This window comes from Labrus bergylta, chromosome 1 (genome assembly GCF_963930695.1).
Source record: "Labrus bergylta chromosome 1, fLabBer1.1, whole genome shotgun sequence".
Classification (NCBI taxonomy): domain Eukaryota; kingdom Metazoa; phylum Chordata; class Actinopteri; order Labriformes; family Labridae; genus Labrus; species Labrus bergylta.
Genome location: NC_089195.1, coordinates 33,638,760 through 33,656,263, shown reverse-complemented (window position 1 = coordinate 33,656,263; position 17,504 = coordinate 33,638,760). Strand labels below are relative to the sequence as shown.

The following is a 17,504-nucleotide window of genomic DNA, read 5'->3' as shown; positions in this document are numbered from 1 at the left end:
AACCAAACATTGAATGCGTTCAAAGCTGCATTTAACAATCATTCAATTTCCTCTGAACGAAACAGGACCCCAGTTCAGCTTTTCACACTAGACCGACATCTTATGTTACTGAACCACCCAGAAGCTGAAAATGAGGAAAGAACAGTCGACTCAACAATAGCTCATACAGACCACTTATTTTGCCCATTTAACCAGCAGGATATGCAGGAACTTGTTGGTACAGTAAACCCACTTGAACACGATGGTAACAAAGGAAAAACATTATATAACAGAGTGCAGGAATTTGTATTCAACAAGATTGTGTAACTAACTCGTTACCATAATCATGAACATGGCTACAAATAATGATGAAATAAAATTGACAATTGCCAAATGGGGGTTTTCACCTTCTTTAATGCCACTGTTTGTCATATAACAGTATGTATGAGATCATTTATACTCTGAAAACATCTTGCCATTTTATGGGTATTCAGCTTAAAAAAAAACTGACAGATGTGTCAACGAACATTTTTTGCAGAGACAACTTCTACAAACTGACTTTTTGAAAGACAGTATTCACAACATCAAAAGTCATAACAGAAAACAAACAAATACAATCAGAACTGTTTACTTTTGTCTGTCTTTGCCTAGCTACTAGCATGCACTAAAAATGGCTCCATTCATCAGAGCCACGAGAAAATCATCATTATCTGCCAGATTCTTTGCATTGACAAATATTTCAAGCTCATTAGAGCATGTGTGTGCAACAGGGAAGTTAATTTTTTCATCATGGATGAAAGTAAGTTTTGGGCTGGGAGAGAATCCAATAGCAGGTACTCTAGAGCTTCCTGTTGTAAAGGCCAGGATGTGCTCAGGATTCAACGACAGGATGAAAGCTCTCTCTGCCTCAGTTAAGTTCCTGTTAGTTAGACGCTCCTCAAGTTCCTTCTCTAAAAGGATGAAAAAAGTACAAAACCGCCCGCTCGATTTCTGCTGCTGTGAGGGAAGCGGCCATGCTTGGGTCTTCCCTGGTTTCACCTACTGATCTGAGGTCAGGGGTGTGGGCGTGGCCGTGCGCTGGTCTGAGGTTAATTCAAGGGGCGTGAAATTACATGATTTTCTAAATATTTAGCTTTACACTTGGCGACACATTTAGATTTAGATTTAGATTTAACATTTAGATTTAGATTTAACATTTAGAGTTAGATTTAACATTTAACACACCTGAGGGATTTTTATGTTTCTCAGTACGTTAAATGTGTGTTTTCGTCAGAGGAAGTAACGTGACTTCAATACCATGGCTCTTCCCATGGATCCCTACTACGCAGACTCTGGTTGCAAATATGCAATATGTAAGCGCCCATCATGGGGATCATTTGGCTTCATCTTGTTCAACAGAAGGAGGCGGAGGGATGTTGTCCATTTGTATTCACAGTTTATGGTATAAACACAATCAGAGAAATCTAAGCACATTGTTTGCTCAGTTATACAGGGTCAGCACAAAGGAAGAGTAGATGTTCACATGTTAATACAGTTAACCTCCATGTCGTCGGCTGGGTCAATAATGCTCGTTTAGGAAGTTAAGGGCAAGAAACTCTTCATCATCCAAGCATCTGTGAGTGCTAATAAGCTAACAAATGCTAGTTAAGGTTAGCTAACGATAGTATCTGGGTCTCTGTCACTCAGTGTTCTGGGGCAGTAATGTTCGTTAAAGGCAGGAATATTTAGATCAAGTTAACACAATCTTTAATGTCATGATGAGGAGAAGTCTGTTCTTTTGTTCCCTCACAGGGACAGCAGAGCGTCTAACAGCATTAATCCACAATCTCCTCCTCTCTGGGTTTTCTTTCAAACATTCTGTAGAAGAACAACCCGGGCTCGTCTCCTCGTCGGTTAGTGCATCACATTCAACAACAACTGTCTCTCATTTGAAACATGGAAAAATTAAACTGATAAAAAAACACGTAGGTGGCCACTGAGACCAATAACTTAGAGCCTTTCTCGCCCGCCAGGTGGGCGGTTCCATAAGCATGCGACGTCATGTGAAAACTATGACATGATTATAAGAGAGGTTTTGCCATACTTGGATGGTCTGTGGTAAGTTTGCTGTTGTGAAAACTGTTTCAAAAATGCAGAACTATGAGGCTTGAGAAACAGAGCAGACACTAAAACTTAAAGATACAATCTTAAAAACTGTCAACACATCATGGAAACATTTCACTTGAAAAATGAAGTAGCAGGATTTGGTGCAGACGTTTGATTAAAAAAAGAGAAGATACTTCAATGAGGGACAAGTTTCCATCCAAAAAACTTAAAAAGGGATTTAAAATATATGAAGATAGAAATTGTATGAAAGAAATTCTGCAGACAAACTGCTTAAGAACAAATACGAAAAAGAGGCGATCCAACTAAAGATCTTCCTGTTAAACATTAATAAACAAAAATCTGAAAACTAACTAATGTCTGGAGAAGTCACACAACAGTATAAATAACTGTTTGTCGTATATCTGAGAATATTTCCTTTAACATAAACTGTGATCCACTTTTCACACAGGTGACCTTCAGTCTGCATTAATCAGTCCCACATTTTCCCTCTTTTGATTAAATGAATGTAACTGTTGATATGAAGTACCTGGCACAGAGAGGAGGACGATAAATCCACTCACTGCTGCAGTTAAACTCATCGCTGCTCCTCTCATCTCTCTGTGTGACTGAAGGGACAATAAAACATGTTAGCAGATAGAATAATAAGAACACAGCAGGACTCAAACAGTATCAGACATGTTGATAAATTATTCTACTTACATTGAAAAAGCATAGTGTCTGTAAGAAGATTCTCCTCCTCTGCAGTGAGTGAACAGAAGACAGATATCAGGGTGTTTTTAACGCCTACATTTCCTTCCTCTTTAGAGGATTAACATACTTGATAAGACAAACAGGAAGAACTCACCTCACAAATAAGTCCTATTGGTATCAAACTTGTTTCAGTGCAAACTTATTTTTTTACAGGACAAAGGGGTTATTGTAGTGGGAGCAGTGGTTCTAGTCTGTTTTTCATTGTTGGCCTTGAATGCAGCCTCTGAAAGTAGGTCAAATCCTCACCTGGTCCAGCCCCTTAATTAGCTGAACCATATATAAAGCACCTGTGGCAAAACGCCTGCCTTTTCGCCTTGTCTGCCTGTTGGTTGCCACATGTTCCTTTCTCTGAGGTAGGTTATGCATTCAAGATTATTTCAATTTACTTAAAGTAAAGAGTTTAATTTGTCTTAAAACAGTCCCCTGTCTGCGTGTCTGCCTCGAGTGTGCTGGTGTCTGGTTTGCTGAGTTTTGTCTTAAAATAGTATAAATTCACTTCAGATGTGGCGATATTTTAATGTAACAATTTAATCCCCTGCTGGAGTGTCTGTTTTCCTGTTGGTTGACTTACCTGAAATCTTGGTACCTGTCACCTTTTGCGTAAGGGTAGTCGTGAAGCCTGTTGAGTGTTGAGTAGGGTAAAGTGTTCATTACTTTTTTTTTTTTTTTTTTTACAGTGTTATAAATGATTGATAATATGTAATGTGTTTCTTTATGTCTTTCAGGCCTTTCATCGGCTGCTGTTTTGCTGGTTAACATTTTTCTTATCTTAGTGTTTTGCTTGGTGTGGCTGTTTTTTGAATTGGCTTTGAATGACTAATGACTCATGTTTTATGGATATCTGTTAACTTGTTAAAATTTAAATTGTACCAACTGTTTTCTTTGCTAATACTTACTTTATTTCCCCTTTAGTGAAGTGGGGGCTAGGCCCTCTAGGTGGTTCCCTGCACTGTTTATAGTGGTAAGTGCACTGGTACACAATAGTTTGCACCTGTTTGTTATGAGTTCACGAGTGGTTGAGTAGATTGCATTCCAGGAACACATCCTTAGATGTTAGGCTGCTGATGATTTGAATGAAAGTGTTATTTTAGAATAAATTAAATTGTAATAAACCTGTTTATTCCTCTCCCTAAATTGAGCAATAACTAAAACCCATCTCTTAACAGATACTCCCAGTCTCGGTTTTCACTAAATTAACATTGTCATTTGGAACCACGTCTCTGTCTTCAGTTGTCGAATCTGTGTTGCCTTTGTCTGAGTAAGGTGTTTATATTTTTCCTGGGGTGAAATTCCCCGGGTGACTTTGTCGGGTCAGTTAGATTATTGTTTATTGTACACCAACCCCATAGTGCCCCTTGCCACATTATCATCAAAATGTGGGACCCTTGGGTGCAGGGGCGTGTCCAGACTTTTTTGACTGGGCTGGTGCACTGAGTGACTAAGGGGTAGTCTGCACAAACACTCAGTATGAATTACTTACCAATTTTTATTTCAACAATGATGTCTTGTGTATAACAAGATAATTGGAACATGAATATATTCCTAACTTAATTCGTTATTAAATCAAAAATAAGATGGATGCTCAGAGTTGCAATGTAAAGTAATAAAAAATTGCATTGCAACTCGACACCCACCAGAGGGATTGGGTCGATATAACAAATTACTAATGTCAACCACCAGTGGGACCTGCTGTGCACATTATTCACATCAACCATTTGAGGGGAGTATATCAGTGTTTACTCAAACCTGCTAAGAGGGGTAGTATGGATTTCTCTCAAACCACAACTTCGAAGCAATACAGAAGAAACTCCCAGAAGGAGGAAATACACAAGTATCTGCTTCTAGCAGGTTTAGCTTGTTCAATCATGGCTTAGGGTGTGTCTTTTTTACTGCGGAGCTGCAGTATTTAGACTACACTCATATGTCAAATTGTTGGGAACTGGCACAGAATTTGACACAGATCCTTGTGAGACATCATAACTCTCTTCTATGAGCAGCTCTGTCAGGCTAGGTAGCTAAGCTAATGGGAAGAGATGAGGGGTGTGCAACTGTTGGACAGACCAATGGGTTTGGAATCTTGCAAAGCTGGAGGTTCAGTCACAGGCCTGTAGAATTAGGCATGAAGTATGCACATTTAAACAATCTCAATGACGTGGTAGCAGATTAAAACTCATCTGATTTAATGGCTTATGGTGATGCTTACAAAAACACAAGGTTACATCAGCTCACACACAAATCACAAACAAATAAGCCACATTGCCTGAATGAATTTAAAGCAAAATGCCATATTGAAAACAATGTTTCCACAGTATAATGGGTGGAAAACAGTTAAAATCACCTTACTGAAATGAAGCTGGTTTCAACTATTAATTTATCTGCATGTTTGGGATTTTACTAGGGTATATAAGCTTTGGTCAGTAAATTAAAGTCAAGGTTTGTGGAGGTAAATCTATGCATTATGAGCCTCACACATATGATCAGTTATGGATTTGAACAAAAAACACTTTCCTAGAAGATTTACACATTTTTAATATCTTTTTGGATTATTTAAAACAGATACGATGAGCGTGAACTGCAATCCAATTAATCTCAATTTATGCTCTGACATTTGAGTGCAGCAGTGTGGTACGGTTCAGTGAGTAGTTAAAGTCTTTGCTGAGGTCCTGTGTTGTGTCCAATCAGTGCACAGTAAAATAGTCAGAACATTGATAAGAACAAAAAAGCAGCTGTTTTATTACTTCCACCACATTTATGTCAGTTCCGCCTACAAAACAGAGGTGACTGTGGAAATGATCTTGTGAGTTTGTACTGATGATTGTTATCCTGTGTTTTTCATGATGTTTACTGTGATTATAACATTGAAAACCACATCACTAACAGAGACAGCAGAATGACATATTTTACATCAGTAAGAAATAGAAAGCCTTTATTGTCATTATACAGTAAGTAGAGTAAAACCAATATTTACAAAAACTAAACTTTGAGTGAAAAGTCATAGAGCAGATTGAAAGGTGACTGGAGAGGTCCTTGCAGAACACCTCAAAGTGATTCAGTTCAAGCTGCAAAAGAAAACCATCTCCTAAACTCTCTGCTCCATGCTGTTGTTAACTTCCTGCTGCTGAAGGTCAATGTTTCCACTTCCCCCACATCCTCCACAGCCTCGCTCTCCACAGTGAGTCCTGCATCTGGTTCAACTGCATCTGGAGAAAATCACATCAAACTGAAGTTATAGTTGTAACTGTGACTCTGAATGTGAAGTGGGCCTGTTTGATTCAGAGCAGGAGGCTCTAACCTGACTGGACTTCACAGCATGTGTTCCTGCTCCTCTGTGTCTTCTGTCTGTGCTGCAGTGACGGCTGACACGTTCTCATACACAACATCCACCTGATGACAGACGATAAGATTTGATCAGAAATATGTTTCATCAGGTTTTACAGTGATGTAGGAAAAGATTGATAAGTAAGAACTCTCTGTCTTTCTCTCTCACCTCGATCACTTCTGCAGGTTCAGTGGTGGAGCTCAGAGTTTTCTTCTTTCTGGATTAAGTCAGAAAACAACAAATCCAAAAATGAACATGGTGAACATCAAATATACAAAATAAGTTCAAGAATAAAAAAAGAGATGTGTGCTGAAAGACAAATTTGTATGGTGTTTACCTCATCCACAGAGTCACGAGAAGCAGAGAAATCAACATCAAGAGCAGCAGAGTCCACTTGATGATATGTATTATGAATGTTGAGTTCCCTGAGAATTAAAGATAGATATGTGAGACTCTTTACTGGTAGGATTAGATTGAAACATTTCATTTCTACTTTGTGATACCCTCTGTTCATCATTCGTCAGACTCTGACAGGATGGAGGTTCCTCTCTGAATTTTCTTTTTTTTTTTTTTTTTTGTACTACTTTCTACTTTCTAATAGCTAAATGTGAATCTGGTCTGGTGCAGTAAACAGGTTTGTGTGCAGGTGAATTTAAATAACTTACCTGCCACAACAAGCAGATGTAAGGTGGAGTTATGACGTCCTCTTGTGTTCTGAGCTTCACAGTAATATCTCCCACTGTGATCAGCACTGAAGTTAGAGATGGTGAAGATCTGTCCTGAAGCTGTTGGTGAGTCTTCATCCTCCTTGAACCAGGTGTAATTAGCTGCTGGGTTAGCATCACTGCTACAGGTCAGAGTCACTGAACTGCCCTCCACTATCTCAGCAGAGGGACTCACTGACACAGAGGGAAGCTTTGGAGAAACTGATGATACATAAAAAGGTTTCTGAAGATTTGAAAGTCATTAACAGACAGGATGATCAAGGTGTGAGAAAACTATGAAACTACAGAGAAATCAGGTCAGTAAGGAAAGTCTCCAAATGTTGAATGTTGCTGTTTAAAGTGTTTCACTCACATTTCACATCAATAGAGATCCATTTATAGGTCGGCTTTCCTAGATCGTTCTCAGCTTTACATGAAAACTCTCCAGAGTCAGAGGACTTGATGGAGCTGAAGACGAGCTGAGCTTCTCTACTCAGAGGTTGATTGTTATTCTCCTTGAACCAGGTATAATTAGCTGCTGGGTTAGCATCACTGCTACAGGTCAGAGTCACTGAACTGCCCTCCACTATCTCAGCAGAGGGACTCACTGACACAGAGGGAAGCTTTGGAGCATCTGGAGGAGAAAACATCTGTTTTAATTTCTCCTCAACATTAAAATGTTTGAATTGTCAAGATGAAAAAACTGAAATAGTATTAGAGACATATCACATGAACAGAAAAGGGGATAAGAATGAGCCTGTTTCAATATATAGATAATTAATGATTCCTTTAAGTGACTCTGTTCCAGCAGCTACAATCACAGTCAAGACATCTCATAAAAACACTGAGTATAAGAACATGAAGCACATTAAAACAAGTGGATCAATTCAAACAATCTATTCTCACTAAGACAAAACTACTGATGACTCTCTCTTTGTGTCTCAGTTTTAGGGACGTATCCCTCTGCTGCCCCCTTTTGGGTGGTGGTGTGTAATACATTCAGGAGTGTTGTTTTCCAGCTCCCATCGATGCTCCTCACAGCATCAGATGTTAGATATGATGTCGCATGACGAAGCATTGAACGCTTCTTGTCCACACTGGATCCATTAAATGTTTATTTCTCTGCTCTGTGAATTTCAGTTTTCTTTTGTAAACAGTATGACATCTAGTGCTTTTATTTTGAAGGTGAACAAACAGAACTGTGGTGCTTCAGTCTTTGCTGGAGGAGAGCAGAATAAAGTTTTGCCTCCATGTTATCAAAAGTCAAAGCTCAACATGTCAATCATAGAAATGATCAATGCATCACTATCTCCACTTTGCAAAATAAGCTAACAAGCTCTGTTGAGCGATGAGGTGTGAACAGTTCTGTTGTTTAAGAACACGTCACAAATCAGTCGAAGGTTTTTCTTTGGAACAAATTTAAGAAACTCTTCAGACGCTCACTCGGTCACGTGCTGTGAGGAGACGTTGGTACAGACAATCTCACACTGCTAACATGTATTATATAACTAACGCTCTACTCCAGCTATATTCAACATTTAAATTCAAATTAAAGATGTGTCTTTTAACCATTAGTTGTCAGTGCTCAGTGGGCTTTAGCTGCAGACTGTGAGTGTGAAGTAGAGCTAGAGGAAGCAGATATGATCAGCAAATTAAACCTTCAAATGAGAAATCAGCTCAATGTTGCTTTTCAAAGAAAATGTTTTTCACTCACATTTCACTTCAACTTTGACGTATCCAGATGTCCTCTCTCCCAGATCATTCTTAGCTTTACAGTAATACCTTCCAGAGTCAGAGGACTGAACTGAGCTGAAGACGAGCTCTGATTCTTTACTGAGTTCACGACCGTTCATGTTGTACCAGGTGTATTCAGGTGCTGGGTTAGCATCACAGCTACAGGTCACAGTCACTGAACTGCCCTCCACTATCTCAGCAGAGGGACTCACTGACACAGAGGGAAGCTTTGGAGCATCTGGAGGAGAAAACACTTTTCATTTACTTTGAAAATCAATGTCAGGTCAAACTTTTTGAATGTTAAAATGAGGAAGAGTTAACAGGTTATAAAAAGTCAAACACTGTGGAGTAAACTTACAGACTTCAGGAGAGCGGTAATCCTCTCGTCCTTTAACAGAGCAGGAATACTTGTTATTCTCATGAACAGAGACTCTAATAGAAGACGTCTCTGCAGTCATATTTTTTCCATTTCTGTACCAGACATATGAAGGATTATCAGCCACATTACAGCTGCTGTAACACTTCAGCTCTGCCTGATTCCTTTTTGTTTCCACCTGCACCTGAAGGTCTGAACATGTGAAGAAAGTTAGAACATTAAAATAAACAAAAACAAAAAGATTCACAGTAGTATTAACTCTGAAAATGAAGAAAATACTTAAAATGAGAATGTTACCTGTGATGGACAAAGTGACTCCTTCATCACCAGTTAAACTTCCTCCTGGTTGGTTTGTTGTGAACATGAACTTGTAAACAGCTGAGTCTCTCTCTGTCAGGTTTTTGATTCTCAGAGTGCAGACGTTCTCATGAAAAAGATACTCAACACGACCTGAGTAGTCTGGGTCTGTTCTCACATCTACAGGTTCATACCTGTCTTTAGTAAACCAGAATCTGCTCTGAACTACAGTAGTTTGTTGTCTTATTGTTGATGGGTATGTGTAGGTGCAGGTGCAGGGTATCTCCACTGTTGATCCTTTGACGGCACAGATCTGAGCAGAAGAGTGAGTCACTCTCCAGGTATCCTCTCCCTTCACCACTGAAACACAGAGCACATCAGGAAACACAATCTGGTCAAACATGGACCACAGAACTGATCGTTTTTACAAACAACTACTGAGAGAGAGAGAGAAAGAGAGAGAGTTCAAACAGATGAGCAAGAGTAAGGGAAATTTTCATTTAATTTACTCCAGAAACCAAGAACTTCATTTGATACTTGTTTTCTAATGTAACTAAGTTTATCAGTGAAATGTGTGAACAACACTAAAGGCTGTAGTCTCTGTTAACAGGCATAATAATGTGTTATCTGCTATATTGAAACAATTTTAGTGACTCCACTGCGTATCTATCTACTTTAATACATTTACACAAACTTCTCTCTCTAAGCTTTTAAAATGGACATTGATCTAAAAATCTAAATGTGTCTTTGAAAAAAGACAAAGTGTTTGCTTTCAGATTCTGAAATAATTGCACTTGAATGTAAATGCAGTTTAGTGGGTGTGTCTGAAGTGTTCTTGTCTTTGTTTCCTCTCTGTTCAATCTGTGGTCAGGTTAGTGTGAAAAGAAGAAAACTGAAGATCACGTGTGAGTCTGTTTTATCAGGACACTTAACTGTTAAGCAGAAAGAGAATGGAAACATCACACATACATCATACAAAACTTAATGCATCTGCAAACTCTGGTTCCCCTTTTCTGGAGATGTTATCTTGTTCTCTCATGAAGGAAATAAAGACTCTTACAGCTGGAAGTTACTGAATTCTGCAGCTTTAGTTATTCAGAACTTCTCTTACTGTAAAATACTTCAAAAATCTTCACTGTTTGTGAAAAATGATGCAGACGGATGTTGAATGTATGAAAATGTTAAAAACACATCATAAGACTTAGAAACTTAGTGAGACAAAACAATCTAATTATAGAAAGAAACAGAAGCAAACATGTCTTTAACAGTTTGCATCATATCTAACACTCAATCTAAAAAACCTGAACATTAAAGAGTCTACTCTTTTATCATTTTAAAAACAATTTAAGCCTTATCCAAATACGTTCAGTGATGAAAGTTTTAGTGAGGACATACAGTACCTGACACAGAGAGAAGGAAGATAACCAATCCACTCACTGCTGCTTTCAAACTCATAGCTGCTCCTCTCATCCCTGTGTGACTTCAGAGTAAATAAAACACATTAACAGAAGGTCTGTACATGTTTTTGTAATGGATGTGGTCAGGGGAGTAAAGAAAACCAGACTTTGACTGTTTTCCAGTTTTTATTTTCTCCTGCAGAAGACAAAAGAACATTCAATTTGCCTTCTGGACATTTGTTTTCTGCACCTCTGCTCCCTCAGCAATGCAAAACAGCACTGTGTGAGCTCAAAACACATTTATATTACATAGAAATACATTACAATCATCATTTAAATATTTTAACTACATGTACATATTTATAACCAAAAACTTTGGTTTTCAGTGTATATTAAAAATAAATCTGAGTAAAAACCATGAGAAACAGTATACCAAATGGTAAAACAGTGACACCTAGTGGACAAAATAAGCGACAACATGCTGCTGTAAAACAAAACAGAAAGTATGAAAATACAAAGAAAAACATTCCAGCAGAAGACAAAAGAACATTCAATTTGCCTTCTGGACATTTGTTTTCTGCACCTCTGCTCCTACACATGCAAAATAAATATTATTTATTAAATATTATATTATTTCACATTACAACTTAAATCACTTATTTTCCACAGTAAATAAGGTAATGATGCAGCAACGTTTTTACATACAACTTACCTTCAGCAATGCAAAACGGCACTGTGAGGGACAGATGGAAGGAGCTACGGTAACCCAGGAGGTACAGAAGCCACAAAGTGCCAAAAAGGTCATTCTCAAAGGAAACATAAATTTGTTAAAATAAAAGTAAATATACATAACTCGTTAAGATAAAATTCACAAATACTTAACAGAAATAAATTATAAATGAAATCTCAAATATAAATTGTAAACTGTACTCAAAAATAAAGTGCATTTTAACTCCGTTACACCCACCCCCACTGAATTTTAGCGAAATGAGGCACCAACCGCACAGTATGCACCGAAAATACAATCGAACTAGACATATGACAAATAGGGTCAGACTCATTACCAAGAAAACCAATGTCAAATGTATCCCATAAGAATGAAGGGGTATGAGAGCAACGCTTATCTCTCAACCCAACAACTGGAAACAGGGTGCCTTCTACACCCTGCAAGACCCCAAAAACAGTGCAGTGCAGGCTCACAACAACACTAATAACAAGGAAGGTGGAAGAAGAATTTTACACAAACACCCCAACAAAAAAAAGAAGTGTCTTAAAGACACCTAGAGCAAGGCATAGGCCTAGTCAGCAAATGCCTGAAACATAGATTCACAAACATCTTTAACATCGAACCCATCCTGAACAACATCTTGTCTGGACATGGTTTGTATCAGTCTGTTTACAGGTTTAATTAGTCGACCAAATCGTGACCTGACCTGTGTCTGTGCAATGGAACGATTACTGTGTGCTTTTGAAATCTGGTCAACAGCGTACAAAGTGTTAGTCTTGTCAGTCTGCGTCATAGTAACAGCATTGTCAGGCTGACTCGCATGTGTGGAAGTGTCCACAGCAGCTGTAAAGCTAGAACCACAAGTCGCAGGCTGATTTGTCTGATGACACACAAGAGAGACTGAAGTACTCTGAGGGTCAGAGGTCACACACGTCAAGTCAGTAAAGTCCACCTATGATAAACTTGGCTCAGAAAGTTAGGTTATCCACTCGATTGTTCTCCTCTCAGAATCCACAGGCTCAGGATCAGTCATGGGACCCCTTCTGGTCACAGTCACAGATGAGTTTATGCCACTCTCTTCCTCAAGGTTTTCACTATCCACACAATGACAGCTGACGTCACTCAGGCTTCTTTAAGAATATAGACCTCGAGGAAATATAGTGGACATACAGTGGATATATAGTGGACCTAAAAAACTGTCACTGAACCCATCCTGCAACAAGAACAAACAGTGTGACACAGCTCAGTGCGTTACTATGGGGTGCCGATTGTAAAAACGTTGTGATATATATATTTTCAATATTTAGTTAATATTCTTCACATTTAGCTCATTTTACACATAAATATATGTAAATGTAAAATATAAATGTAAATATTATATCTAAATTTTATATCTATATCTAAATGTTACATGTTAAATCTAAATGTTAAATCTAAATCTAAATCTAAATGTTAAATCTAAATCTAAATCTAAATGTTAAATCTAAATCTAAATGTTATATCTATATCTAAATGTTAAATCTAAATCTAAATCTAAATCAAAATGTTAAATCTAAATCTAAATGTTAAATCTAAATCTAAATGTTAAATCTAAATCTAAATCTAAATGTTAAATGTTAAATCTAAATCTAAATGTTAAATCTAAATCTAAATCTAAATGTTAAATCTAAATTTAAATGTTAAATCTAAATCTAAATCTAAATCTAAATGTTATATCTATATCTAAATGTTAAATCTAAATTTAAATGTTAAATCTAAATCTAAATGTTAAATCTAAATCTAAATGTTAAATCTAAATCTAAATCTAAATGTTAAATGTTAAATCTAAATCTAAATATTAAATCTAAATCTAAATCTAAATGTTAAATCTAAATTTAAATGTTAAATCTAAATCTAAATCTAAATCTAAATGTTATATCTATATCTAAATGTTAAATCTAAATCTAAATGTTAAATCTAAATGTTAAATCTAAATCTACATGGTAAATCTAAATTTAAATGTTAAATCTAAATCTAAATCTAAATCTAAATGTTAAATCTAAATTTAAATGTTAAATCTAAATCTAAATGTTAAATGGTAAATCTAAATGTTAAATCTAAATGTTAAATCTAAATGTTAAATCTAAATTTAAATGTTAAATCAAAATCTAAATGTTAAATGGTAAATCTAAATGTTAAATCAAAATCTAAATGTTAAATGGTAAATCTAAATGTTAAATCTAATTCTAAATGTTAAATGGTAAATCTAAATGGTAACTCTAAATGTTAAATCTAAATCTAAATGTTAAATCTAAATGTTAAATCTAAATCTAAATCTAAATGTGTCGCCAAGTGTAAAGCTAAATATTTTGAAAATATGCAAATCATGTAATTTCACGCCCCTTGAATTAACCTCAGACCAGCGCATGGCCACGCCCACACCCCTGACCTCGGATCAGTAGGTGAAACCAGGGAAGACCCAAGCATGGCCGCTTCCCTCACTGCAGCAGAAATCGAACGGGCGGTTTTGTACCTTTTTCATCCTTTTAGAGAAGGAACTTGAGGAGCGTCTAAATAACAGGAACTTAACTGAGGCAGAGAGAGCTTTCATCCTGTCGTTGAATCCTGAGCACATCCTGGCCTTTACAACAGGAAGCTCTAGAGTACCTGCTATTGGATTTTCTCCCAGCCCAAAACTTACTTTCATCCATGATGAAAAAATTAACTTCCCTGTTGCACACACATGCTCTAATGAGCTTGAAATATTTGTCAATGCAAAGAATCTGGCAGATAATGATGATTTTCTCGTGGCTCTGATGAATGGAGCCGTTTTTAGTGCATGCTAGTAGCTAGGCAAAGACAGACAAAAGTAAACAGTTCTGATTGTATTTGTTTGTTTTCTGTTACGACTTTTGATGTTGTGAATACTGTCTTTCAAAAAGTCAGTTTGTAGAAGTTGTCTCTGCAAAAAATGTTCGTTGACACATCTGATATTGCGACTCGGAGCGACCAAATCTGATATTGACCGTTTTCACAAACTGGATTTCTTTTGATTTCAGGCTCATGGTGGGAAGCTCAGTGGTCCAGATTTGTTTAAAGTCTGACAAATGTCCCATCACTTGTTTTTGACCAGCACATGAAGAAATCATACTTCTATCTGTATCTAGAGGATTTGCCACGTGCTGGCCTGGAACCCGATGAGGTCTTCTAAGTTTCACTTTTTTGAGATTTACTGCAGCTGAAGTTTAAATTACTTTAAAGCTTAACTAAGAATCTTGAACACACACACAGTATAAGTATTATCATTGATCACAGATTATTTAACAAAGCATGTAAACTGAACTTTAACATGTTTTTTGATTGTTTTTCACAGAGATCATATGATGTGACGAGCATATGGGAGACTTTTCCACCTTCAGTTTCACTATGACTTCCTCATGTTTAGTCAGTTATTACCTGAGATATCTTTCAGCACCACCTGACCTGATACTACCACCCGGTAGGGCTCTATAATGATCTACAGTTGCAGATCAAGGTGGGATAAGATAAGGAGTTCATATACGTATGGAATAATAAAGAAACCAACAGCAACCAGTATACATGCCCTATAAAGGCGGGGACTTGTGTTTACTTCCTGCTACAGGAAGATGGAAACTCTGCAGAATTTTTTTTTACAAGGCAGATCAACTGAGGTGTGTTTCTTGTAAATCAGCTGCCTTCTACTGACATATCAGCTATACCAGGGGTTTTTAAATTCACCCCCTGTACAGTGTTTACCAGTGATGACAATAACTATCAGACCTATTTGATTTTTTTGTACCAGGCTGTAAACATGTTTATTTATGCTGTAAAAACTGTTTTTTTAACTAGTTTGCGACTTCCTGTGTTCCTGCAGCCAGCCTCTAGTGGACACTCGATGAACTGCAGGATTTTGCTCTTCTGCATTGGCTTTAATTTTTCAAGACCGGAGGTAGCCGCTTGGATAATTCGCAATATTCCTCCCATTCCAGTTGTCAAGACTTCCTCTTTTTTTTTTTTTTTTTTTTTACATTTCTTTTTATCGAGCATTTCACATAATCTAAAAATAAAAAATAAAAAATAGAAACAAGACATCCGTTAAGTTGTACAAGATTTTTTTCCAGAATTATATTACACGGTACATAAATATATGTATATTTTTATTTTTCTAAAGATTTATTTTTTTTGAATTTTCTGCCTTTATCAGACAGAGAGTTCAGTGGATATAGTTGGAAAACAGGGTGAGAAAGAGTGAGGAATGAGACTCAAGAAAGGAGCCACAGGTTGGACCTGAACCCGGGCCACCCGCCCCGAAGGACCACAGCCTCGACACATGGGGCGCACACACTAACCATCGAGCACCAGTGCCCCACGAACATGTTAAAGTTCAATTTACAGGCTACTGTGTGTACGGGAGGGGGGGTTGACTGATGAATGACCTCAACAACAAACACTCACCATGTATGGGTAAAGGTGAGTAAAAAACTGGATACAACCAGATTTATCTAACTCAGACTGTAATTAAACCTTTGTGTGTGTAGCTCAGTCTGATTCTTGTAAACCAGCTGCCTTCACCTGATTCTCTCCTCTTTCTCTTCTGACACATCAGCTCACAGCACCTCCTGCAGGCGAGAGAGAGAAACACCAGACAGCACGAGGAAGGGAGTAACGTCATGAGGAAAGTGACAGCACTGAGTTATAAATACAACCGGAGAGTGCACAGAGGGACATTGTGTTGTTTGACATCTCAGCTGTGAGGAGACCACCAGAAGAGGAAACATCAAAGATGGGTGAGTGCTCGTCTGATGGAATTTTTCTTGAGGGAAGTCAAGTTTTAAGAATTTCCTCAACAGTCTGTTTTTCTTTTAGTTGAACTTAATTTCCTAATTTCTCTGTGCTTTGTTTAACCAATGTCTTTATTTCTTGTTCTCATTTTATTCATAATTATATTATTTTCCCTGTATATACTCTCTAGCTGTATTGTTTATCAGAGCGACTGAAACATCCCATCTTCTTCCCCCAGGGATTAAATTAAGTGATTCTGTTTCTGATTCTGTTCAAAACTGATCTTATAATAAACATATCATTTGCAGGTTACGGAGACATCATGAGCGTTCAAACTACCGGTGCATCACAGAAAACGGCTAATCATTCTGGTTTTTCCATGTGCTGGACAACAAAAAAAGGTGATGGGACATTTGTCAGACTTTAAACAAACCTGGACCACTGAGCTTCTCACCATGAGCCTGAAATCAAAAGAAATCCAGTTTGTGAAAACGGTCAATATCAGATTTGGTCACTCCGAGTCTACTAGCGTTTTTTTTCTGTGATTTTTTTTTTCTCTAAAGGTGTGGCAGCATCACACACCATGGCCCAGACTGATGCAGGCAGAATGGAAGAGTTCAAGTCTAAAATCAACAGAGTGGGGGCTCAGAAGGGAATTCCTCCAGCTCTGATTGCTGCCATCATCTCCAGAGAGTCTCGGGCTGGAAACGCAATAAAGAACACTGGAGGCTGGGGGGACTATGACGAGAGCCGACAAGCGTACAACGGCTGGGGACTGATGCAGGTGCTTGTAAATACTTTTTTTACTCACATGATTTTAGCTTAGCGTGATTAACCAGCTTTCCTTCAAACATATGTAGGTGGATGTGAATCCAAACGGAGGTAACCACACTCCAGAGGGCGCTTGGGACAGCGAGGAACACCTCAGACAAGCCACGGGCATCTTGGTTCATTTCATCGGACGGATCAGTACAAAATTTCCTGATTGGAGCCCGGAGCAGAAGCTGAAAGGTTTGTTTCACTCACCCACTAAGTTGACACAAACACAACCCCCTTCACACAAATGGTTTGATCTTATGTGTGTTTAATTCTCCAGGTGGGATTGCAGCCTACAACATGGGCGATGGAAACGTCCATTCTTATGAAAACGTCGATGACCACACAACCGGTAGAGACTACTCCAATGATGTTGTTGCCAGAGCCCAGTGGTACAGGAACCATGGTGGCTTTTAACTGTTGAAGCCCACTCTGACAACATTTCCTGCAAGTCATTAAGTAAAAGTCTAAAAAGTTGTTTTATGAAATCCTGAGGTAAATAAACACGATACAAAAA

General features: G+C 37.8%; 2 protein-coding genes and 1 long non-coding RNA gene across 4 annotated transcripts; 1 reads left to right on the top strand and 2 right to left on the bottom strand.

The window, feature by feature from the left end:
* Window positions 1–373: 373 nt before the first annotated feature.
* LOC136180362 (uncharacterized) lies at window positions 374–2,819 on the bottom strand. The gene is made up of 2 exons (XR_010667051.1): window positions 2,785–2,819; window positions 374–2,690 (listed from the first exon to the last, which is right to left on the bottom strand). It is a non-coding gene; the product is annotated as an uncharacterized lncRNA (long non-coding RNA).
* Window positions 2,820–5,744: 2,925 nt separating this feature from the next.
* Window positions 5,745–9,945, bottom strand: LOC110005434 (B-cell receptor CD22-like). Of its 2 annotated transcripts, none has more exons than XM_065959535.1 (9): window positions 9,266–9,945; window positions 8,951–9,160; window positions 8,573–8,830; window positions 7,232–7,492; window positions 6,820–7,080; window positions 6,492–6,579; window positions 6,323–6,371; window positions 6,128–6,219; window positions 5,745–6,020 (listed from the first exon to the last, which is right to left on the bottom strand). In XM_065959535.1, the coding sequence occupies exons 1-8, from the start codon at window positions 9,666–9,668 to the stop codon at window positions 6,139–6,141; spliced, it is 1,611 nt and encodes a 536-aa protein (XP_065815607.1). In that variant the 5' UTR covers window positions 9,669–9,945; the 3' UTR covers window positions 5,745–6,020; window positions 6,128–6,138. The 2 variants fall into 2 exon arrangements, with proteins under 2 accessions (XP_065815607.1, XP_065815596.1); XM_065959524.1 differs by having other exon boundaries at window positions 5,745–6,035; window positions 9,266–9,944.
* A 6,090-nt stretch (window positions 9,946–16,035) lies between these two features.
* LOC110005435 (lysozyme g) lies at window positions 16,036–17,504 on the top strand. Its single transcript, XM_020660791.3, has 5 exons — window positions 16,036–16,176; window positions 16,480–16,572; window positions 16,735–16,955; window positions 17,032–17,182; window positions 17,268–17,504. The coding sequence occupies exons 1-5, from the start codon at window positions 16,173–16,175 to the stop codon at window positions 17,402–17,404; spliced, it is 606 nt and encodes a 201-aa protein (XP_020516447.1). The 5' UTR covers window positions 16,036–16,172; the 3' UTR covers window positions 17,405–17,504.

Excerpts from the sequence above, each read along its gene's own strand:
- LOC110005434 (XM_065959535.1), bottom strand. The coding sequence starts at position 9,668 with ATGTTTGACCAGATTGTGTTTCCTGATGTGCTCTGTGTTTCAGTGGTG. Across the intron at positions 6,372-6,491 it reads CTCGTGACTCTGTGGATGAG|AAAGAAGAAAACTCTGAGCT; the intron begins GTAAACACCATA and ends GACTTAATCCAG. Across the intron at positions 6,220-6,322 it reads AACCTGCAGAAGTGATCGAG|GTGGATGTTGTGTATGAGAA; the intron begins GTGAGAGAGAAA and ends GTCTGTCATCAG.
- LOC110005435 (XM_020660791.3), top strand. Across the intron at positions 16,573-16,734 it reads GTGCTGGACAACAAAAAAAG|GTGTGGCAGCATCACACACC; the intron begins GTGATGGGACAT and ends TTTTCTCTAAAG. Across the intron at positions 17,183-17,267 it reads CCCGGAGCAGAAGCTGAAAG|GTGGGATTGCAGCCTACAAC; the intron begins GTTTGTTTCACT and ends TTAATTCTCCAG.